General features: G+C 45.7%; 1 protein-coding gene across 2 annotated transcripts; it reads left to right on the plus strand.

Moving 5' to 3' along the window:
- Window positions 1-303: 303 nt before the first annotated feature.
- On the plus strand, window positions 304-22,971 carry LOC132907977 (LIM/homeobox protein Lhx5). Of its 2 annotated transcripts, none has more exons than XM_060961455.1 (8): window positions 304-416; window positions 4,430-4,622; window positions 15,678-15,910; window positions 18,051-18,272; window positions 19,293-19,534; window positions 19,765-20,050; window positions 20,477-20,644; window positions 21,899-22,971. In XM_060961455.1, exons 2-8 carry the CDS (start codon window positions 4,450-4,452, stop codon window positions 22,012-22,014), a joined length of 1,440 nt encoding a protein of 479 aa, XP_060817438.1. In that variant the 5' UTR covers window positions 304-416; window positions 4,430-4,449; the 3' UTR covers window positions 22,015-22,971. The 2 variants fall into 2 exon arrangements, with proteins under 2 accessions (XP_060817438.1, XP_060817439.1); XM_060961456.1 differs by having other exon boundaries at window positions 18,072-18,272.
- Window positions 22,972-25,459: the final 2,488 nt, after the last annotated feature.

Below are 25,459 nucleotides of genomic sequence, written 5' to 3' on the forward strand. Positions count from 1 at the left end.
TCGAAAACTCGGAAACACGGGAACAGAACTCGGGAGGAAAAGAGGAGCGAAATTTGTCAAAATATCGAGTGTGTGGTGGGAAAAAAAAAAAAAAAACTGGCAGCCAAGGGGGGAAGTGTGAGAAGTGCGATTTAACGGCCGTTGGGATAACACCGCAGTAAAAGTGGGTGCACTGGGGCCCTCGGGACCGTTCGGCCGATACGGGCCCGTGGAAGGTGGGCCTGGTGGTGGTCCCGGGCCCGGCAAGGGAGTGGGGACAGGGGTGGCCGCAGTCGCGGCTGGGGAGGTGGAGGGCTACGGGGGTGCCGGGGGCGGGGGAGGGGGCCCCGGGGGGGTTGGTACCCCCCGGATAAGGGTCGCGACCCTCAGCGGGCCCTGCTGCGCACCCCTGCCCGTCACCCAAGCCTGTAACATAGGTAAGTAGATCGTTTCATTTTTGCAACGTCTAATATATATATATATATTTTATTCGTATCGGTCGTTATCATGCGAAATCAGAGGAAATTTCTGCCGAACCTTGGAATTATTTTCGAAACGTTCCATCGAACGTTCACGGAGACGTTTCGGACTCGTCGATTAGTTTTCATTTGGAAGTTAGATCGGAAGGAAGAACGCGCGAAGCTTAACGGTAAGAATTCGTGGATACAGAGAGGATTTGTTTCGTTCGATAGGTTTATCGTAGGGTTTCACGTACGAGGAATATTTCGGAGAAACGTTTCGAGCATTTCGATGGATGAATTTATTCGGCAGTTTGGCTCGCACGATCGTACGAGAGTTTTAACGGAATTTCGTCGAAGCGAACGTCAAAGTCGTCGGTTCTTTCGTTTTTGGGAACGCGCGTTTCTCGGAGATGCTTTTCACGAGTAATCGGTGCTTTACGGTCTTCTTTCGTTGAGAAATATTTCGATTATAAACAACGAGAGGATCGGAGGATAACGTTGGTTTAACACCTCGTAAGCGCCGGCGCCAGGTCCAGCTCGCATACGAACCGTGGAAGGTCAGAGGGTTTTCCTCACGGACTCCTCGAGTTTCGAGCCGAGAGAAACGGTCCCTATGATATTTTTCTCCAGGCTTTTTTTCTCTCCTTTTTTCCTTTCGTAGACAGTAGAAACGCCGTTCGTTCGCTTATCGTGATTGATCGTACCGTAATTTGGATGTCATAGGAATGCGCGTTTTTTATCCGCGGGTGATGGATTGTCCCGCGGTTCGGATCTAACGAGGATAAATTTGCCTCGGACAGGGTTGAACACTCGTCGAAATACGCGTGATTGTGCGTAACGAACGACCGATTCGAGGAAATCGTAATCCTCGTCGATGCAAATGCAAGCGGGGCTACGCGCGCGGCTCACAGATTTCTCTCTGACCTCGCTAGGAAAAAATGAAACGAGCCGCGAGAGAAAACGGATCGTTACGGGTAAAAATTACCGACCGATAGCGAACGAGTTCACGAGCCAAGCTATATTACGGTAAAAAGAGTGTAACGACTTCTATGAGAAATACACGATTTAAAAGATCGTCGAGAAACGATCGATTTTAAGTGACCGATACGGCTATCGAATTGTAGCGACGGGAAAGTAATATCCATCGTATGTTAACGTTCTGACGACAAACCGATAAAACAAGTTATTTTATTAAGTCTAGTACCAACGCACAGTTATCGAATGAAAATGAAAAATTGTCGATAGCTGTCCGATACCGTACAAACGTTTTTCTTTTTTTTTTTTTTTTTTTTTTTTCTTGTTAATTAGCACAATCCGCGCTTCGAATTTTGCCTCTGCTCCTTTCACGTTCCTCCGATGTTTCATTATGCGGCGTCGTATTCTTTCCTCTTATCCTCCGTGGGTTGCATCCGTAGATAGCGCGAGAACTTGAACCGCGGAAGGGTTTAAGAGCGACGCATTAGCATGTTGGGAAAGGGCGAAGAAAAATATCGACATCGAAGGTATCGGATCGCGTTCGACTCGACGGATTTGCGTAGCGTCGCGATCCTATCGATTGCGAATTTCACCGCGAGCTTTACGCGTTTTGATCGTCGTTCTCGTTTCTACAACTGTTGCGCGTACGAATCTTTGCCCAACTTGAAAGTTGCGATTCAAATTTTTCGATATTCGCAGTCGTTCTTCGTACTCGTATCAACGTTAAGCTTCTGCAAAACGTCTCTACGCTTTGCAACGCGAATACGGAAAAGTTGAAACGTTAAGAACAGATCGAAAGAGAAAGAGAGAGAGAGAGAGAGAGAGAGAGGGAGACTTTTTGATTGAATAAAGCGATCCTGGCGAAAGGTGGCACGCGTCGTACGGTTGATAGAAAAGAATCGGATTAATGAAAGCCCGTTTCCGTTCGGGCTTTCGTCTCACGTACGCTGAATCCTAATCTGGTTTCGACGATTCAAGGAAATCGTCCCTCTCGTGTCCTCCGTTTCTTTTTCACGCGCCACGGCCGTGAAATCGTTTCTCGCGGTATCTGATTTAACGAATGGAAGGTGAACCACGTTAAGGAGATGTATTTCAAAGACGTGCAGACTATCTCTTTCAATCTGCTTCGTTATACGTGTACATTTTCCATATCTTTCAGCGGAACGAAAACTTTGTCAACTTTTTCTCTTGCCTTTACGGTTTATCGTGGCAAGTAGATTTTCCGGATCAAAGTTTTCAGTTTATCAGGGACGTGCATCGCGTGTTTATCGCGAGTCGAACGTTTGCGATCGTATTCGGTTCGAGCATCGCGCACAACTGGAAAATATCCCGTGGGAACTGGATTTTGCCGTAGGAATTATATTCGTGTAAGTCGATTTCGCGTGCAAACGATTTAAATCTCGAGGTAACCGCGGGGTGGTTCGACTCGGTTCGGCTCGGCTTTCTCCTTTTTCTTCTCGCCCTGCCGCAAAACGGACGGAGATGAGATGCGCAAGGTCAGACCTTAAGGGGTGGGAGAAGGGTTGCTAGGTTGACAACCCCGCCGGCAGGCAGGAACTCCGCCCATTGGCGGAAACCGCGAAAAAAAGAGAGGAGTGAACCCCCTAGAGGGTTCAGCAATGGCGAAAAAAGAAGTCAGAGGTCGCCGGTACGAGAGAAGAGGAGGCGACCTAGCTCCCATCGAAATAGACGAAGATAGAAACGGGCAAACGAAGTAGGCGAAGAAAATGTAATAGAGGGCAATCTCGTCCGCGAATGTTAATTAACAACGAATTGTAATGATCGTGCGCCTCGTTCGACCAACGATACGCTCGCTCCATGGCTATTGACAAACAATTATGACACTATAAAGATACAAGCGCGATCGTTAAATTTGATGGCATAACAGATTACGTTGTTCCTTCGGATATCGTCGTCGTACATCGTCAACATCGTGTTATTTAACTTTCCCATCATTTTCTGCTCTTTTCTCTTTAAAAGAAATTTGTCTCCAGACAATGGTGTTACCAAGTTACGATACGACAAACTTGTTTTTCCTTATCCTTCTTTTTATCTTTTTACTCTGTCGTCGTGGCATATTGCTACCGATCATCTTCCAGTCTTACTTATTATTTTACTCGTCAGGAAATGCGACTCGTTTATGCCAGATGTAGATAAGGCTATATCGATACCAACGACGAGCAGGCTGCACCGTGTTGCGACTTGCTTCTCCTCCGTTGTCTTTCGTACAGTTCGGTAAGCTGTGGCGCAGTAATCAAAACGTTCGAATGATAAAAAGCGTCGGTGTATAACGCGCAGTTTGTTATGCACGTGCGCAGCCACGGCAAGTACGGCCGATTTTCTTTCGCCTCGGAATCTATAATCGAGAACGTTTTAAACCGATACTGCGCGTGTCTCGTTTTCTTCCACGATCTTTCCACGTTCCTCCGATTGAAATATCCACGCCGGTGGTCGAATTTGTCTACCGTGAGAAACGCTTCAAAATTTTCTCGAATTGCGCGTCGAAAGAAACGTTCGACGATCCAAATGTGTTTCTTTCTCTCTCTTTTTTTTTTTTTTTTTTTTTATTTCGCGACAGCGCGCAACATCAAAGTAGGGTATATACTGTGATAACGCAAACACACGCACACACAACAGACTGAACGCTGGTTGAAACACGGTGTCGCAGAAATTTCCTCGTTTTCCACGTTTCGTTTTTCGGACGATGACGCGGGCGTTCGAACGTGCGCGAAATTAAAACGCCTCGTCAGGTCGCGGCAGCGCCCGTTCCATCAACTTTTCCCGGTGCTCGACGTTTTCACCTGTACCGGTATTTTTCTGTCCAATCCTGCCGCGTTTTGCCAACGACGTAAATTCGCTAAATTCGAGAAAATGAACTCGCGCCACGGCCAAATCCAATACGAATGAATTATTAAAAATCCTGTTCATACACCTAGTATTTATTTGAACGTTAACCACGTTAACCGATCTCGTTAAATCCTCTGTATTCACAGATGCTCTCTTTCTTTTCGAAGCAGGGAGACGTGGTCTGGCGATGATCCTGTCATGTGCAGGATGCGAGAAACCAATTATGGATCAGTACCTGCTGAATGTTTTGGACCGGGCATGGCACGTCGAGTGTGTCCGCTGCTTCGATTGCAGAACCACGTTACAGGACAAGTGTTTCTCCAGGGAAGCGAAGCTGTTCTGCAGAGAGGATTTCTTCAGGTAGGTAACTTGCCTACGCGTCTATTGTCTATTCTCGCCGTCGCGCTTCTGCGTTTACGCGCCCTCCTAATCATTAATAAACGATCGTCCCATTCAGATCGTCTTATTCGATAGAACAGAAGCTGCTACGAGTTTAGAAACGAATGGCTGTCGAATATCGATCGGACGATGCTTTATCGCGGAACGAACAAGACGACTCGAATCGTCTCCAAGCTGATATTTTCGTATCGCGGTAGATTTTAGATGTTGGAAGGTACGCGTTTATCGATTTGGAACGTTTGATCGCCGTGAATGTATAACGCGATCGTCGTTATTTTTTAATCATTAATAAACGATCGTCCCATTCAGATCGTCTTATTCGATAGAACAGAAGCTGCTACGAGTTTAGAAACGAATGGCTGTCGAATATCGATCGGACGATGCTTTATCGCGGAACGAACAAGACGACTCGAATCGTCTCCAAGCTGATATTTTCGTATCGCGGTAGATTTTAGATGTTGGAAGGTACGCGTTTATCGATTTGGAACGTTTGATCGCCGTGAATGTATAACGCGATCGTCGTTATTTTTTAATCATTAATAAACGATCGTCCCATTCAGATCGTCTTATTCGATAGAACAGAAGCTGCTACGAGTTTAGAAACGAATGGCTGTCGAATATCGATCGGACGATGCTTTATCGCGGAACGAACAAGACGACTCGAATCGTCTCCAAGCTGATATTTTCGTATCGCGGTAGATTTTAGATGTTGGAAGGTACGCGTTTATCGATTTGGAACGTTTGATCGCCGTGAATGTATAACGCGATCGTCGTTATTTTTTTTCCTTGCGGGCTATAAATTACTATTACCATTGCTATATAAATTAATCTCAACTTTGAAATTTCTAACGCGATATTTGAAACTTGAAACGTATTTCGAGGATTTTTTCAAAGCGTGCAGCAACCGTATAAGTTGATTAATTGCTTCGACCGCGTAAGAACCTGTACAGGTATTCGGAATAGGGAAAAAAGCTTCCGCGGAAACGATACAAACAGGTATACCATTAGTTAGCGATTCGTCAGGCCAAATCGTCCCTCTGCCTGTCCGTACGTACCTGTAATTAGGTTTCTATTATGGTTGTTGGCATCGATAGAACGCAGTACGATCGATCGTTAGAAAAGTCACAGAGCGGTGGCTTTTTCTCTTGTTTCCTTCGAACGGAACAACGTACCTGCATCGCGACAAACTGTTTTCTGTTTGCATAATTAAGTAAACTGCCGTATCACAAAGATTTACGATCGATGCATTAGCAGACTATCGCCGAGACGTTTATCTTTCTATCTTTTTTACACGTTGTCTATTTCTATTTTTTTTTCTTTTTTGCTGTTAAACGTGTGGATGGTGGAGCAGCGTATAACCCGAGAGAAAAAGCATTTCGCGACGAATGGAAAGGAGGCCTTGACATTTTCCCAGACAACTGCTGCGTTATTTCACTCTATCAAGCTTCCGAGCAAAAATCACTCGGTCGATCGAGAGCCGTTCCGCGAGCGAAACACGCCAGCGCTATCGCGATTCGTTACGCGGTCCATCGACGTTCTATATTCGTCCTACTATATCCTCTGGCTGGTAGTCGATTTCTTGGTTCGCGATTCCACAGACTTCGTCACTCCTGTTTCTTGCCACCTTCCGAGGAATGAACGCGCAAATAATATCAATACCTTTCGATCGGCTCTCGAGAGCCACCCTTTTGTGTCAAATTTTCCAGCTTTCGTAAATCGTGCAAGAGATAAAACTGATGATCAACTAGGTAGGAAGAGATCCTTGCTTCGAGTTGCCCTTTTGCTTCGGACTAAACGGTTTGCTTCGGACGACAGTGAATCTGTACTTTCAAAGTTGAAAAAGTAAAACGAAAAGTTAGGTCCGTGCTGGAAAATCAAGTACCTAAAGCTAAAAGAAAAAACCATGCGATATGGCAAACGCTGCTAATCTAGAAACGATCTGTTCGCGTTTGCCTCCGAAGATTCGCAGATAAGATCAACGTATATCGTTTTATCGGCCTGTCAAAATCCGCCCTTTGTTCCGTCAAGTCCTCGCGACAAATATTTAGAAGGGCGATCAACGAGACAACGTTAAGAAGCTGGTGTTTTCGATCGAATCGAAGAATCGCGAGTCTATGCCTTCAGAGGCACTCGCCGGGTTTATTCAAAACCCGTGCGAAACCATAAACGGAACTAACGCAGAAGCGATCCGCTCGTATTTGTTCCTGGTGAGTCAGAGAGCCGAGACGAGACACGGAACAGGATCCTAGGAAGATTATAAATAAAGTTTCAAAATATGCAGTTTCAACGTCCTTTCGATTATAGTATTCTATATATATTATGTATATTAAAAGATGACGAAATTCCAGTGACAATAAAGAATAGTGGCGATCACTGGGTGCGATAGTAAACGCGATTGTCCTTGCTTACCACGAAATAAAATAGCGATCATTATAATTTTAATAGATAATTTCGAGATCGTTTCTATTTTAGATAAAAGATACGTCGGTCACGTCGTAAAATCTTGTTGCGAGCGTTGATTCACCAACTGCCATCGAATATTTATAGCATAGTAGGAGAATTAATGATCGCTGGTTGGACGTATCTAGTCGTCTTGGATAAATCGCGCGAGAAAGAGGAGAAAAGAGCGTGACCAGTGTTCCAATTCGCGCGATTATCAGCGCGGAGGGAGCGAGCTGTAGTCGCGAAAACTTTTCGTTCTCGCGAGAGCGAAAAGTTCCCTGCGCCGGAGGACCTTGACATTCGCGCGAGGAACCGATCTGAAGGCGCGAACATCCGTTTGCGCAACGATTTTTCTTGATTTTTGCATCTCGAAAGGAGGAGGAACTAGCGCGAGTCGCTCCGATTAATTAGCGGCGCGGACGAAAAATGTAGAAAGTTTTACGGCGAAGCAGCATCCAGGCGACGGTGATTTTTTCTGTCGATTTTCGTTCGTCGCGCCGCGATCACGGAGCCTGCAACATTGTGTCCGTCAGGCAACACGTAACGAACCGGAGGATACAAAGGGTCGCGTAAGAAGCTAAAAATCGTAAAAAGCCTGTGACGAAAGTAACGAATCGTGGCGCGCGAAAGGGTTGCAGCGTGGCGATACGTGAGGGACTGGATCGAGGATGATGGTCGTGTGAAAAACAGTGATGGTTAGGAGGAGAAATCTTTAGTTTAACGCTGGTCACGCGTAAGTGGAAACTCGATTATGTTTGGATAACGAAGATGAGGATTGAATAACCAAGAATTTTCAGCAGTCACCGACAAACTTTATAAATAAAGATCGTGGATAAAGTTTCAAAATATGCACTTTCAACGTCCTTTCGATTATAGTATTCTATATATATCATGTATATTAAAAGATGACGAAATTCCAGTGACAATAAAGAATAGTGGCGATCACTGGGTGCGATAGTAGACGCGATTGTCCTTGCTTACCACGAAATAAAATAGCGATAATTATAATTTTAATAGATAATTTCGAGATCGTTTCTATTTTAGATAAAAGATAGATTAAACTAGAACGAATGAATTTCCACCGGCAGCGAATGACAATGACGATCACCGGTGCGATAACGAGCCTCGCTGTTATTGTTCCTGTTTACGAAGAAATAGGATCGTAAGAATTACCTTGCCGGGTATTTGGAGATGCGTTTCTCTTTCGTGACTTCTGGAAGCGATGAACGATCCCCTTTGTAGCCAAGGATCGGAGTACCGAGTACACGCAGAAAGTGGGGAGGGCGTTTAAAGGGGGGCCCTTTGATACTTATACGAACGGGTGTATAACGAACGTGTTGTATACTTTACGAGGCACTTTGCATTTCATCCCGATGAAAAATTCATTAGATGTAAGACGAACGGTTGGCTACGCTCGAGCGGCGTAGAAAAGCTTTTCGGGTCAAAAATAACTCTCGCTCCGGCGTCCCGTTAATTAGCGTTATCCTCTTTGCTACCGTTACACGTCCTGCAAACGTTCGATCGGTGATTACGCACTTATTTTTTTTTTTCTTTTAAATCAGCCTTTAAGATCCAATTTGCTCGTCGAGGCGAAAGTAGAGGAAATCAGAACGAAATTTCGAAACGTGCAAACGCGATATTCACCGGCGAACGTGTTCGCAAAACGGTGTTCGTACGACCTGTATCTTCTGTTCGAGGGAGAACAGAGGTTGGAACAAGTTCGTCGACCACTTCCGAAACGTATAAAAATATTTTATATATCGATACATCGATGTTGTGTTAAGAAGCGTGGAAACTTGAACTATGTTCGCCAACACGTTCGGCTATGTTGAAGTAACTACTTCAAGAAAAACTCTATACCTTTTCTTTTGTACATCTGTGACCTGGAGATCGCCGTTACGAAGGGAATAGAATTTAGCGAAACAAACAAATTGGAAATAAGACGTCCATATCGTCGCTTGAATATAAATTTCCTTTTGGATTACAAGGTCTAGAAACAAAAGAGTTATAAGTAGATTTCTATCAGTCTATTAGTTTCTTGTAGTCTTCAGCTGGAACTACAAGGTTAACTTTTTGGTAATGTCCTTTGCTGTAAATATACGAACGTGCTCTCTATCATAGCTTCTTCTTTTGTGGTATTCTAACACTGTAAGTGTTAGAATTTAATCTTAAAGTTAAGATTAATAATCTGTGGAAGACACAACGTTTATGTTGAAATAACATTCAGTGATATTTATTAAACAGAACTACAGAACCAAATGTATATAAGCGAGTGATATAATTAACAAAGTATGCGAGAATTGTCGATTGTTGGCCAGTTACTCTCAGATTAGACGTAGGTAGTGCCCCATGATCCCTTAAATATTTTGAACCCCACTCTCTATAGAGTAATGAGTATCACCTGTGTGATGTCTGTGTAAGATATTTGTGCCTACGCGTGTAATATCGTTGTATTCCAACAGTAAGAATGAAGATCTAGATCAGCATATACTAATACTTATACTTATCTCAATATATTTTTCTATTACAAATTCATGCACTCGTTCTTCTATCAGTCAACCTCAACAGGCTACGATACGCGATACTAACGACCAGGGTTCGAACGTCTATACAAGTTCGTGATATTGCGAATGCGACGAAAGAAACGAAACCTCGGCAGAGACGCGTCTCATCCGTTGAATTTTATCCGTTGAATTTCTTTGCACGATGAGGTACATACTTTGAATTTCCTATGTACGTACAAACATCCGCGGTCCAAACCACAAACTGTTCGCCAACATGGATGAGAATACAGGTTGATAGTGGAAGCAGACATACCGATATCTGGAATTCTGCACAGCTACGAAAGAAAGGATGGGAAACAAAAGGAAAGTAGCAGAGTCTGAACGACGAAACCGGTAAACGTAGCAAGAACGTAGAGCAGAGAATGCCGATCGATTCCCACGACGACGCGACGAATCTATCGATGTCGTTCCTCCAATCGAACTGTCTGTATCTCCCACCTACTTTCAACGAATCGCTGTTGGGAATACTGTAACACCTCCGGGAGGTCCGAGGTATCGGTCGAAGGAACGGTACGCGCGGTTATGGTAACCGGCTCTACGAGTCGCAGCAAGGTCCTTAAAGGTCGATAATGGCCCATGGGGGCCCGAAAGGGTCCAGGATCAAAAGCACCGATGTCCCCGTTTCAGCGCCGCCTCGACTGCCGTAGCTTGCGGTCGATGGCCCGGTGTGTACCCACTAAGAAATTATTACCTTAAAATATGGTCCATGCCGTCGTCGAAATACGCCCGATGAAAACATTAACTCGGGGCTAGGGGGATGGCGGCGGTGTCACCAGAGAGCCGAGACTAGCACCCTGCTAATAGTCGGGCAAAGAGTTGCCGAGGGACCGGATTTCGCTTGCTCGAAAGTCTGTTTCTTTAAGCGGTTACTCTCGTTGGCGGGAATATTCGTCGAATTAGTCTACCTTTACCGTGGACGCGTGTTTTCACCGGACCGTCGTTGCGATCAAGTTGCGAAACGGATCTTTAAATCGAAGAACGCGATATCGAAAATTCAGCGAGAAGGTGATTGCAATTTTTTGTAAATTACAAAACGCGGCAACGCGATTAATGCTTGTTCGTCAGAGGACGATGGCTACGTTATCGTCCAGTTTCTCCGAGATTCTTCGTTGCGAGAGGACGACGCAAACGGTAGTAAATTCGAAGGAGAACTTAAAGAAGAAGCGTTTATAATATCGTTTTTATCTACTTTTCGGTTTATGGAGTTAATCGGCGAGTCTTCTGAGCGGCACGTATTTCATTGTTCCGGCGTATTTGTTAGGATGCCAGTTCGTTGAAAGAACGCATCCGCTGTAACGTTGACTGCACGGAATTATCGTCGCGTATGTGATAATCTATCGCGGTATTGATGACGGCGACTGGTATAGCTGCGAGAATTCTTTTTTTTTTTTACAACGAAATAAATCATAAGGCGTGTCGTAACCGAGCATTCGCGTCGAATGTCAAGCATCGAGAGGGAAAAGAAGCGATAATAAATGGATATTGTTAATAACGCGATCGCCCGACCATACGGATCGATATCGTTATTTTGGTGAAGAAAGAAATTCAATCTGGAGCCCTAAATATCTAACGATAGATCGAAAGTTGGCATTAATTAACAGTCGTGTCTTGGGAGCGACTCTCTAAACTGAATCTACCGTTGCCCGGTGGCCTCTTTCCAGTTGGTACGAGCCAAGTTCCGGGCCGCGGGGGAAAACAGACTGAAACTAGACGATGGACTCGGTTGGAAATCAAAGCAAAACGATCGAAGCCAATCATAGATCGGCGCGGCTTTTCTCGGGCCGGTTCGAAAGGGCGCCGACGAGTGGTCTCCATTGTCCTTGCTTTCCACCCGCGGTGCTGGCCTCCTCGGGAGTAGACCCGTCGAAACTCGAACGTGGAAACATTATAAATGCGGCGTGACGCCCGCTACGAACCGTAGGAGAAGTTTGTTGGGCGTGACGGGGCCGGCGCGGTCGAGAATAGAAAGAGAAACAGGGAGAACAGAGAGGGAGGTAAAGAGCGAGAAAAAGAGAGAAAGAGCGAGAGAGAGAGAGAGAGAGAGAGAGTTTATGTGTGTGAGAGAGGGAGGTATGGAGTTGTTTCCCTTCCAGGAAGGTTCGGCAATAGTATACATATATCGCGATGCGTATTCATACGGGGAACGTTTTTGCCAACCACCGGATTCTTGCGTCACACTCTCGAGACAGGCCCTCGTTCTGTCATACGTCGTACGTAGGTCGTAAGTAGTCGCAGTTTTTTCCTCGCTCGTTCTTTTCTTTCGTTTTTCTTTTCTTTTCTTTTTTTTTTTCTTTTTCACCCACTGCCTTTTTACCAATTAGCCGATCCTCGTGACGGAAAGTCCAACTACAATTACGTAAGCAGCGTGGCGTAGTAGCGCGAGTTGCTTTAACGACTCGTTTATCATGTTGTTACGCGCGGTATTTACCCGGGAATTGTTGCACGGAGAAAGTGGCACGAAGCCGGACCGATGTACCGCGAAAGTTCGATGAAGAACGAGGATGAAGACGAAAAGGAACGGCTGCTGGAACTTTATGCAAACGGCGTTTTACGGTGTCGCATAGCCAACGCCGGGGCATTAGCATAACTGTTATGAATCGTTTCTCAAGCATGCCTTCACCCCCTTCGGACGGTAATCGACGATATTTCACGAATTAATCGGCGCCAGCTTGAAACTCGTCCCGACAACCGGACCGCGCCGTACGCGTTACGATCCATCTGCGTGTGATACAGCGCGATAAAGCGAAAATCGCGTCGGCTCGCCTGCCATTCCACCGTACGATGGAATTGCCAGATGGAAAGACACCTTCTCGTTTTGCTTCTTCGTTCCTTCGTGAAAATCGTTCGAGGGATAGCCGAATAGGAAAGAGACCGATCGGTCGAATAGCGGAAACGAGCGTTTGTTCGCTCGCGCCACTAATTGGATTCGGTTAATTAGACTCCCGCCTGGCGTACGATATCGCGCGACTGTTTATTTCCTTTAACGTCGTAACCGAGACGTCGGCGCGTGTGCACCGACGATGAGAACCAACAGCGGTGAGAAACAAGGAAACGTCGGTCGGGTGTTTGTAGAAAAATGGCGAATGCGATGGTAATTAAAATTTTTTTAATCGATCGAGAGGCGCGATTCGACCCGCGCTCCAGTCATCATCGTCCGATCGACGTTCGATCGTGCGCCGAGGAAACTTTCATCCGAGGTCGATACGTCTCTTCCTCGTTCCTCGATTCTCTGGCCGTTCTACCTGTTCCGTTTGATCGGTTTATCGCCGGGTTCACGAGGCGTAGCCGCGGCGGATATGTGGTTCCCCCGTTTCGTTCGATTCGATTGGAAAACGACGAGAACGTTAGGACGAGCGTCGTCGCGACGAACGGATCTAGTATACCGAAGGGACCCGTGTACGCATCAGGGTCGTAGAGGACCGTGTGGAACGAACGCGAACCACATACATAAACTCCGGGCTCCGTGGCAAATCGTGGCTCGGACCCACCCCCTTTTTTTTTATCCCAGCCCCGCTGTCCTATATTTCTTGCTACACGCCAGAATTCCTGGCTCTTTACGCTCTCCTCTTTAAGGGAGCCCGAAGCCCACACCCCCTTCTTCTGGCCTCTGTCCTCCCCTTCCATCCTGCTGACCTGGTCGCCCTCATCGAACCGCTTTCTCACACACGAAAGCACCACGTAAGCCTTTCTATTAATGATTTTTACGGCCGGCCTCCGTTTCTTTTTCTTCCACGAGGAAGAAAGGACCTGGACCGGGCTGCTGCCCCTCGCGCGCGCTCAAAAACAAGAAAATCGTTAAGGGCAGACGCGCGTCCAACGAGCGAGAAAGCGAGGATAGGGAGGGGGAGGAGGTAGAGGCAGGGGCGAGGAGTAGAAAGAGGAAGAGAGGGATAAGGAGAGAAGGAGCCGGTGATTCGGTGACGTATGCATTCGGGGAAGTTGACACGGGATCGGCTAATCGCTATAATTAATTAAATAATTCCTGTAATTAGACTAGAGGGATTGCACCGCGAGGCGAAACGCGTAGCGTCGGACAAGGATAGACGTGGTAAACGGGAGGACGAGTTGGAAAGAGACGCACGACGCGCGAGAGAGGGAAGCTCTGGCAGCGTAATGACCGTTGGTCAAGAAATATCTCTGGCTTCTGCTTCCGTGAGAAGATTGTTAGGAACTGCGCGTAGGACTGCTAATTTGGACAGGTTGATGAATAGTTTGAAAAAGTGTGCCGGTTGATTATAGGATATTCCGCGTAAGTACTTCGCGTAACAGCTACGGACGATCGTGTCGATCGACAAAAGGCAATCCTTGTAATTTATACTTTCCCCTCTCTGCTTCTTCTTTTCTCTGCTTTCCATTTTAAGCAAATCAAAACGACGTCGATGTCGCAGCTTGGTAAAACGATGCTCCCGCTTACTCGCGGTTAATTAACGTTCTCGTCTTAACGTCAAACGGAAACGACGATGGAAAACGCTCCTCTAAATAACGAACGGAGATTCCGTGAACTTTTCTATCGCGTTACGGCGATAGGTTTTGCCTGTCCCTGGCTGAATAATAAAATAAGAATCGACAACATTAGCGCGATGTAGGTCGCGGGTCACGTTGAACGCTTCTACTTCCGGTCGGGAAACGCGATAGCAATAAAATAATAGCAGTGGCGAGGGTGGCGAACCGGGTCAGCCGATATTATACGCACGGGCGACAGGAAAATTCTGGCCTACTGGGAGAGCCAGCCACGGGAATTTGAATGCGCTTGTTTCGTAGCCGCGTTCCGAGGTCGCGTTTCCAAGCCGCGTTTCGGTCGCAAGTGCAACGCAGGCATCGATTGAGATGTATTTACTTTCGAAACGCGGCTGCCCTAAGGGACCGCCGGTAATTGCTATAATTAATCGCGTGATTCCTGTAATTAAAAAGATCGGAATTACTAACTGGGAAGTAACGTGGCTCCGATGCTTCCGTAATGATACAGTCGCGGGAGGATCGGTCGGACGAATCGTTCCGGCTAGATTTATTAACTCGCTCGTGAACCGTGTTGCGGCCATGCTGGAAGACCACGGTCGGTTCGACGCGTGTTTGCACAACGAGCTTTCGTTTCTTTTTCCAGCAAATCGTCGGTCAATCTACCCCGTCATTTTTTCTTTTCTTTTTGCTTCTTTCTGTTCGATCAATCCTGTTCCGTTCGGAAAAACAACGCAGTTTACTACGAAAAAACATCTCGTTGGCGAACGACGAAAGAAAGAGGAAAACGAGTAGAAAGAACGATTAATACGAAATTAACAAGTAGGACACGGCGGGAGTAAAGGAGTAGAAAGAAAGAAAGAAAAAAAAAAAGGAAAGCGAAAATCGAACAGGCGCTGGCTGGTAACCGCGACGCGCTTTTACAGCACCGAAGGGTTTTAACTTTTTATGCCCTATCGGGACGTTAAAGTCCCATCTCTTTAAAAGCGCCATATTTCTTTTATCGACGTTTGCGAGTGGAGCGGCTTAATGACAGGACTTGTAAGTTTCGAGTCCAATAAACGTCGCCGTCGTACAACATTGACTTTCCTTTTCGTTCGTTCGTCCGAATGGCATCGACGAGTGTCCACGTGTTCGTCTCGTTACCGATGCGAAGCGGTAGAAAAGGAAGGAACAAAGGCTACGAAAAAAACTCGCGACGATCCTTACGGCGATCGAACGCGTATATATCGAAGGAAAGTGAATTTTACGTATCACGGTTTTACGTGGTTGCGGACTAACGCGTTACGTAACATCGGTGCAGAACATTAAGAAGAACCGAGCGAAGATGAAAAGAAGAAACTCGATGGTCGAGATTCTTGAAGGCGCGTCGAGAGACACGCGGCTACGGAAAAACCTCTGCGCAAGATTAATCACGAGGCGTGTTCTCGAACGAGCGAGGTGACGCGTGCGCTCGTTATCCGGTTTTTCAACGCGGCCGACGAATCTAAAAGTTTCCCCGGTTCTTCGTTGTTCGTCGTTATTCACGTGGTTTGTCGCGGCGTTCTGTTTCCAGGCGATACGGCACGAAATGCAGCGGCTGCCTCCAAGGGATAAGCCCTCAGGATCTCGTGAGGAAGGCGAGGGACAAGGTTTTCCACCTGAATTGCTTCACCTGCCTGGTATGTCGGAAGCAGATGAGCACCGGAGAGGAGCTCTACGTCCTGGACGACAACAAGTTCGTCTGCAAGCAGGACTACCTGTCGGGCAAGCCGTTGCCGGACACGCATCACGTGCACGGTCATCATGGTGAGTTACAAGTGTCATTGTCCCTCGTTATCCACCGCGAAGAGAACGCAGCATCGCCAGATATTCACGATGCCGTGCTGCTTTGTTTCGTTCGTTTGCTCTGAATCCGATTTGCGGGATTGTACGATACGTACGGTTGGCTCGCGGCACGTTATCGATTGTACCGTCGTTTATTCTATTCTACGAGCTAGGGACTTTGTACGATTTAAAACGATCGCGATTCTCCTATGGAGAGTAGGAAGTCGATGTGCCGCCACGTGCTCTGTTACAGCCTATCGCGACCGTTTTGTAATTTCTATCGCTTTGATCGTCAGGGGGATGCTTATCTTCGTCAACAACTGCTTCTAAGAGGCTGACCGAACTTCCAACAAGTTACACCTCGATTTTTCGCTTTGTTTTCTGGCCGTAGCACGGTTCTTCCGTATTATTCTCCAAGTTGATCGTATCGTTTCGAAGATTTACACACTCGATGGGGATAAATTCGTACCTTGTCTCGTCGTTTTCGCGCGTAGGAAAATAAAGCTCGATTACAGGACGATCGAGATCCTTGATTTCCTTCCTTTTTTTTTCTTTTTTCGAAGAGAAAAAGGGGGCCGGAGGGATGACGGCTAGTCAGAGCGGGAGCACAGTTCAACGCGTTCAACGCCCGAGATTTCACGAAGTCGAGCTCGTTCTAAAAAAGGGAGGCCGGGGGTAGGTTTTTCACGGGGGTTTTACCCCCGTGTCGGAACGGCAAGCTGTGAAAACAGCGTGTATGTAACCGACCGTCAGCTACCGGTCGAAAGAGAAACAGAGAAAAGGAGTCTAGAGAAAAAAGGGCGAACGCGCGAGCGAGAGAAAGGGAGAGAGAGAGAGAGAGAGAGAGAGAGAGAGAGAGAAAGTAACAGCTCGGTTTCACGAGGATCTCGCCGGTGTATAAGCCGTGAAACGAAAACCGAAAGGTCGTTAGGCAGGGGCAAACCTTTTGTCGCTTCGATGCCGACGTCGAAACCGCAAAATGTCCGGCAAACTCGTTTCTTTTTCGTTTTCTTTCGGATGACAGGAGCCACGATGCTTTTTTCCTTCTTCGAGATGCGAATTCCGCGAGGCGTCAGACCGTTCTAATCGTTCCGTTGACGTGTCGTTGCTCGCGATCAGTCTCGTCTCGTTATAGAAACGCAAAAACTCGATGAAACGTACGGAGGATTTATATTGCTCGGACGAGAGCGTTTTCCAGCGTTAATTTCCGTAGCGCGTTCGAAGAAGCAACCGGCTACTTGCGAAAAATATATACGCACAGAAGGTGGACAACGATTACTCGTTTCGATGATCAAACATCGTGACGTGCTGGATGTTGCACGCGTTTCCGATATTAATCTCTATCACGGTGCAGCTATTTGTCAGTTGTCGAATTCACGGTGATCGTCTGCGGCGAATGTGAAAAGCGCAGCAATTACGCGACGAGCGTCGATTAATCAGCAACGTTTATTGATAACTTTTAGCATCTTTCGTCGTTGAATGCGCGACACTGCGGTGGGAAACGCGGTGGAGGCCGGGGAAAATTGCGAAATTTCGAAAAATCATAATGAACTGTGCCGGTGCTGGTACGCGCGTCGTATACGTCCAGAAGTGAATAACCGTAATCACGTTTAATTGCTAATTTCGTATGGAACATCGACAAATTTACTCGTCCTGCTGATAAATTATGTTCTATTTACTATAGCGGATATTCGCTGCTTTGAACGTCTAAACTTGACGTTGATCGACGCAATTATTTTACACAAACGAAATTTTACAGACGCGATGATAGTGTGCGACAACGATCACGATTTCTTGCGTCGTTATTAGCTATCGCCTGTTGTTCCGAGGCACGGCGTTTCGTTAGTTTGAAAAGAAATTCTCTGTGTTTCGAAACGTTGCTCTCTAACAAGAATAAAATCAAAGTAGTTCGATCGAATCACTGATTTCCAAAGGAATTGTAAATCTTTTCTTCTGAAATCTAGTGGTTTCCTAAACGTTCGAAGCGTAAATATATTCGAGGCTCGCGTAGTATGTAACGAACACAAATCATTGAACAGAAAAGTGACTGGTGCTCTTTTCCAAGTCAATGATTCGACGAGTGATGTGATTAAAACGCACGATTCGGATCGTTCACGAGCAGAATCGTCCAACCTGTCGACAGGAGGAGACTCGTTGATGGGTTCAGGATCGGAAGACGAAGACGAGGATGGTAGCGCTCACCATCATCACAGTGGTGTCGGTGGCTCTCATTTGGGACCTCATAATCTGGGTCCAGGTGGTCCTGGTGACCAAACGGTTGGTCATACTGGCGATCTACCTCTTGGAAGCGATCCTTGCAAGCAGGAAGACTCCGAGGATCAAGGTAAGTGTCATTTCTACCGTAACACTTTCCATAGTAAACGTTCAGATCGTTCGTTTTACGCGAGTGAAACTGATCAAAGTATGTCGAAACACGATTATCAGAAATTACTATTATTGTTACCGCGACAAACTCGATTTTGAAAGGACGATCGATCGGTACCGACTAACGACTTAATCGCGGCCAATCTTCCCCTTTCGTGGAACCCTCGAGCGAGGGTGGAAATTCAGTGGCTTGACCTGGAGCGTCAGTACGAATTACTAAGCGCGTCAGGTCTTCCCGGTCTATTATTCGCTTCTGCTCTTTTATCGCGAGCGCAACAATGACCCCTTCTCTCTTTTACCTCTCTCGAAGCACCGGGTACAAGCAACTTCTATGCTTCGGCAAGAGGAAAAGAGGGGTGTCTTCGAGAAGGGTGGCCCCTGTAGCGCGGTGTGACACTGTCCAAACATTTTCTTTGTCCCGTGGTTAAGACCTCCCCGGGTATATATAGATTATCGTGAAGAGTTGGGCTCGAAAACTACGTGCATGTGTGTATAAGTGTGTGTGTGTGTGTGCGTGTACGTTACACGCGTACACATTGCACATCGTTCGTGTGCACACCCACACGTACATCTCATAGAGTGTAGCTTTCGAGCGTAGAACAGCCACACGATAATCCGATGGGGGTTTCGTATCGCTTCCGGGGGATTGGCTGCGATTGTTGTTACCTCGATCCAGCAGATCCAAATTCCGAGATACGTATATTATGCACGCGTGTCCGTGTCTATAGATTGTTAAGAAAGCGTCCGTGGAAAACAGAACAAAAAAATGTTGCTATTCATTCGATCTGTAAGCGGGATTCCCTCGAGACATCAGCGCAAAGGGAAATATTTAGAATGGAATTCTAATCGGCTGCTGATATACCGCGAAACCGGTGAAATTAGGCTGAATAATCAAGGGCCACTTGTTTCGCGAGAAACAAGCGTTTACCCTTGGTGTGTGGGATCGATTATTAAACTGCTTTGTTTGCATTGGCCGAAGGTTCCCTGGACGGAGATCCCGAAACGAGGGATAGCCAGACGGAGAACAAAAGTCCAGACGGTGGTGCCGGTGGTGGTAGTGGCGACGGCGGTGCCGGTTCGAAGAGGCGAGGTCCGAGGACGACCATAAAGGCGAAACAGTTGGAGATTCTCAAGTCTGCCTTTTCGTCCACTCCGAAACCAACCAGGCATATCAGGGAACAATTAGCAAAAGAGACTGGCTTACCTATGAGAGTGATACAGGTTCATAAAATCTCATTTTTTGCTACTTACGATCGCTTGCAATCGATTTTAACGCGATAGTTTGTCTGCTACGTTTACTACGTTTCTGTCGTACTACGTATTTCGATACTTTATGCATAGCAGCGCGAGATTCTACCTTCTTACGACGAGCAAACGAATTAAAAGAGCGATTCCCTGCCATAAGGCCAGTAAATTGAATGAAAAACAGCGGGTCGTATGGGTGTTCGCAGGTCTGGTTTCAAAATAAGAGGAGCAAAGAGCGTAGGTTAAAACAACTGACGTCGATGGGCAGGAGCCCGTTCTTCGGCGGCTCCAGAAAAATGAGGGGCTTCCCCCTGAACCTGAATCCCGGTGCTTTGGGCGGCGAGGATGGACCGCCGCCCGGTTTTCCATATTTCGGCGCGGAGAAGTTTGAATTTGGTTACGGCGGGCCCGTGGCATTTCACCATGAATTCTTTGGTGCTCATCCGCCCCCTCATCCACATGGACCGCCCTTCAGTGGACCAGGCAATCCTGGTGAGTTTTGACATTCGATTGCTCTACGAAACCTCTTTCTATTCCGTTCGATTTGTTTTCACTGGGAAAGATCGTAAAAGAGAAGAAAAGAAAATGTCGTTCGCGATAGGTGATTTTATTTTCGTGGTCAGCGTAACACGGTCGATCAATGACGCGGTCGTTGGAAGGTCGTTGAAAGAGTTTCGAAACAATCGCCGCTGAAATAGTCGATTCACGTAACGCGTAGATATTCCACGTTTTACCTCGTACGATCTATTCATATTCGCGTTCACGGAATCGAAAGCAGAACCTTGTCTCGAGTTCTATCGCGACTATAATAAACATCGTAGCGGGTAGGTAGGTCGCGATAATTATGACAGCCGGGTTCGGAGATAGCAGGCCGGATACGATCCTCTCTGAATAGTACACGTAATCTGTTTCTGACAGGTTTGGACCCGGCGAGTTTAGCGGGTATGGCAGCCGCAGTGGCGGTGACAGGGGAATATCCACCTCCGGGTGCGGGAGGCGGCCCTCCGGAATTTCTCACGGGCCCTCCTGGACAGGGCCCCCCTGCACCTCCTAGCGGTAGTCCTGGAGAGTTCCTAGCACCTTCAGGTACGATTAGATTCTTTTGAAAGGCTACGCCTTTCTGACCACTAGAAAATTCATTCTTTATCCTTGCTGTACCTCCGTCACAGTCATTTTCTGTTTCGTTGATTATATTATAAGTACAAAGGTAGTCACTAGTATTATAGTAAAATTGCGATACGACGTAACGAGATTTCGAAGCAATAGTATGGGGTGTTAGAAACACAAACTTAGCATTAGTATTAGGTCAATCCCACGAGTAATATCGTTTCTTACTCGCTTCGAATTCCAAATAAACGCGCGTATTATGCTTCGTTCATGCGTTTATAGCAACTTTACCCTTTGTTTCTCAAAGAGTATCATCTGGATGGCCCGTAACGCGTGTACGAAACAGTCGGATCGATATTTTTCACGTTAAAAGAAGTTATAAAATACGCGTCGGTGGAAACCATTCTCGGCGTGTTATATAAACTTTAAAAAAGCGGTATAACTAAGGATATTGTTAAAAACAATCGCGAAGCACACGGTGACTGTATGCTGAATGTGAGAAAAAGTCGAAAATGGTTTCTAAGCGGCAACAAACGAGCTGAATGAGTTTCTTGATTCAAAATCACAAAAGTTTGTTGAAGATAGAATCGAAAAGTTAATTGAAAAATGGGAAAAGGTCATAGAGAGCGATGGTCAATGCCATCGATGACCTAAAAAATAAACGTAGGTATTAATTTTATCCACATATTCGGAGACAAAAGACGACGTTATTTATGGGACGACCTAATATAACAGAGATATTGAAAGTAAAATACACGAGAGACACGGTCGGGGATAAAAATAAGTGGACATGTAATTGAAATAGGTATCGATGAAGTTTCGTTAAATCCGGCCGGTTTACACAAACATGTAAATATTAATTTCTATTATTTACTAAATAATCTATGTACTATAAGGCTATGTAATAAATAAAACTCAAGTATAACGCTAGTACTAAGATCGATTAAATTTCATTGATACCTATTTCCCCACCACATATTTTTCTCTTCGATTCTATAAACGAGGTAAAGTAAAACGTCTATCTCGTAAAGTAAGATATACAAACGACACACGAAGTATAATATCTCGTAGACGAATTATGCTGCAAAATCAGGATCTTTCTAACACTCCATAATGTTGGATGAAAGACGAGGTTGGTTTCGTATCTTTTTTTTTTTTCTTTCGGATCCCACGTTTCTCGGGATAAATCGAAGCACCGAAAGGAACCGATTCGATGGGTTTGATATTTCTCAGGTGGAGCACAGGGTAATCCCAGTGCCGGTGGGAATGGTGGCGGTCCAGGTGGCGGCGGCGGCGGGGGTGGGTTCCTGGAGCCGCACCAGATGCAGAGCGAAGGGCTGGCCTGGTAGTACGAGTTTTAATTAACGTTCATTTCTTTTCGTGTTTTGTTGCTTTCCATCAGCCGAGCGAAAATCGATCGAGTTTCGGAGAAAAATCGACCGGTCGCGCGCACCTGATGGAGAGACCGTACGACTTTGTTCCGGCTCCAGAGACTTTTGCCCGCGAACAAAATGTGGCGAGAGTCGTTCACGTCGAGCCACGTCGATTTTGCATCTTGTACGTTACGTTTTTGTAAGATACGCATATGATAAGACGACCGATCGTTTAGCTTTGTTTCTTTCACGGTTATCATTGTCATTATTAACATTATTATCTGTATTATTATTATTATTATTATTATTATATTATTATTATGGCCGTTGGTCAAACACCAGCGCGTTACTATTTTATTATTATTTTTATTATGATTACGAATCATTAAATATTATTATTAATATTATTGTGTATAAAATTTCGAAATGTCCTATCGTGTAATATTATACCCTCCCTGTTGATTAATTTTCGACGTTACTTTAAGAGACATCCTGTAGATATCTGCTGTTCTACACCTGAGAAACACGTACGAAAGACACGTAAAGATCATCGGAAAAATAACACGACGTACATCTGGATATACGTAAAGAGACACAGCATTACAGAATACGAACAGGTACACCGCGTACAGACGACACACAGTACACATGCGTAATTCTACACTTAAAAACCGCTGTACTATTTATCAATAAAGTATAAATATAAATAGGAATGTGTAACCTGTAACTGTTAAGGCGGCGATCGATGTAAATAAATATAAATCTGTCTTTTTCTGCGGGAAGCGCGCGATACAATTAGTTGACTGATTTCCGTCACTGAACTGTGTAATTGTAACTTGCATTACCAACGTCTTACGAGAAAAAGAGACACGCCGCCACGATGCATAATGATTATAAATATTATTATAATAAACCACCTCGTATTTCCGTATACGTACAGTTGTGTGCATTTCTTGCCTTTCGTTATTTTCTTTTCTTTACCCGTAGAAAAAGGTTGTGCGAATAGGAGTCAGAACATCAGAGACCACAGAAAAATGGTAAGTAAATCTTTGCGTTAAAAATTAATGAATTGATATACAGTATCTTGCGAGAGTATTCGAACACTCGTGGAAACGATTAACGAATATATTACGTTAATGGAAAAACTTGAAAATGTGCACATCATGTACAAAATATTTAGCGCAAGTATACGTTTCGTTTCGATACGCGTCGACATTCAACGGAACTAACTTTAACGCTTGCTATATGTTTAACATTCTTGCTGTGCGTTACTTTTTTACTAAACGTTTCGAAATCTCAAGATATCTCACGTAACAGCCACGACATACAAAACTTTTCTGTGTCAAGCGTTCGAATACTTTCGTCAGCCACTGTATCACGGTTGCGCGACAAATTACATTAGAACAGCCTTCGCATCTTATTTTTAAGTTTCTCAAACTTGTCGTCGTAGTTGTTAAACCTTGGCGTTTGCATGGTGAGGATATCCGAACGTTTATTCCTAACACGTTTTCGTCCCCATCGAAATCTCAGTTTCTTTCGTCCCCAGTGGGACAAACACCTGAGACTGTCGATACTCGAGTCTCGAATACTTCAGCCCGCCACCCCCTTAAATCGCTGTCCGCAAACGCATCTGCGACTCAGGGGTCCTAGCTTTGGCCTAACATCGTTAACGGGTGCAATGTCGTTTTCCACGTTGGAGAGGGTGCGGGAGATTCGTTTTCCTGGACATCTGGTGAATTCGATTTTGATGTGTTTCTGCCCTCCGGGGGTTGTACGGCTCCTCGGGGCTGCAACTCCGCCGTTCCCGTATCCCTGACAGTCCCATTGGGGACAGAAACGTTGCCGTGCTACGTCTCGTCCGTGTGTTTCCAGCGTTACAAGCGTGTGTACACACGTGCTATCGACCCCCGCGCGACCGCTCCTACAAGTGTGTCTCCCTTAAGTACTTACGTAGTGTCTGTGGTCCGCTGTCACAGTTTACCATCGTGTCCCCAGGTAGCTATGTATTTTTCAGTGGCGCGAAAACGTGGCGCCGCAAACGCGACCGAGCACCTCTTTAATATTGCAGCGAACGTTTGTCTTCCTGACGAGTTTCTGGGACATGCTCGTTGACTGGTAACTATTTCTTCTTTTTCTTCTTACATTCTGCCAACGTGTTTATGTCTTCTTTCATATCTCCTCTTCCTCTACACGTTATTCCTATTCGTTATATACGTGATTCGTCTTATAGACGTTAGGGATGGATTTTCGGTGAACTTTGAGGCACTCGGAACGATTCGAGAATGTTTCGTGAGAAAGGAAAAGACGATCATCGAGACTCCGTCTTGCGCGGATTTCGAGTAACATAACAGCGAGATTTCAGTTAATTACAAATTATTATCACCGATAGATTGCCTTACGCGAACAATAATCAACGATCGTGGTAATAAAATTAGAGCATGGTTGTTAATTAATTAGTAATAAATTGCATAAAAATAATGATATTATCGAATAGCGACGTTCGAGTAAATCGTAGAAATTGCAAATAATCGTATCGATTCGATTCAAAATTACAAAAGGCGAATTCACAAACTACAACTCGTCGTTCGTCGATTCATTAACGTTGTTAACGAATTAATTACACTCTGGTGCAAGAGTTAGCGTAGCGGCTAGTTGCTTTAAATTTAACGACAGCAACGATCCGGGGATGAGATCGTTTTTCTACAAAGCGTCCTCTAAATCTTTTCATCCCTTGTCGAGCTACGTAGCCGCGTCCTCGCGGGAGTTTATCATGGAATTTAACCGGATAGAGTACCGGCCAACGTACAGCGTGTGTACATTGTAACAGCGATTCGCAGGGCGAAGGGCGTCAGCGTAGCGTGTAATACGTGTCCTGACGGATCTCTTGCAGAAGATCCATCGGGAGATTCGACAGATGCGTGCCCGCCTCCGCGCCCCAGGAACTACCACGGGGGTCTCGCGGGAGTCTTGCAGAGACAAACCGTCCCAGCGGGTCGGTATATACCCTACCGTATCATTTTCGTTACCCTCTCGTTCGCGTAAGGAGCATTTCATTCCACGGAGGAATTCTCGCGCAACTATTCCTCGAATTAAATCTCGATCGCGTTCTAATATGTTTGATAATAACGTCTCTAACAAGGAAACTATCTGCGTGACAATATTTCTTCCATCTACCGTAGCAACAGATGGAGAGGACTTTCTACTTTTACAGAAACAGAACGTTTCAATTTGCATGAAACGTGCGAAAAAGCAATGCACGTTGTCTCAAGAATTTATATATTTGATCCATTGGTCCATTGGAACACTCGCATTCGCTCGCCTAAACCGTAGCCTTGTACGTAGAACGAATGTGGAACTTGTAGTTAACACTTACGTAGGCGACCAAAAGTTAGCCGACAAGTGCGTAAGAAGCTTTAGCGTT

The sequence above is a fragment of the Bombus pascuorum genome, chromosome 6 (assembly GCF_905332965.1).
Source record: "Bombus pascuorum chromosome 6, iyBomPasc1.1, whole genome shotgun sequence".
Lineage (NCBI taxonomy): Eukaryota > Metazoa > Arthropoda > Insecta > Hymenoptera > Apidae > Bombus > Bombus pascuorum.

Coding starts and splice junctions, on each gene's coding strand:
- LOC132907977 (XM_060961455.1), top strand. CDS start 4,450: ATGATCCTGTCATGTGCAGGATGCGAGAAACCAATTATGGATCAGTAC. Junction 18,273..19,292: donor GGAAGACTCCGAGGATCAAG/GTAAGTGTCATT, acceptor CATTGGCCGAAG/GTTCCCTGGACGGAGATCCC. Junction 20,051..20,476: donor CAGTGGACCAGGCAATCCTG/GTGAGTTTTGAC, acceptor TGTTTCTGACAG/GTTTGGACCCGGCGAGTTTA.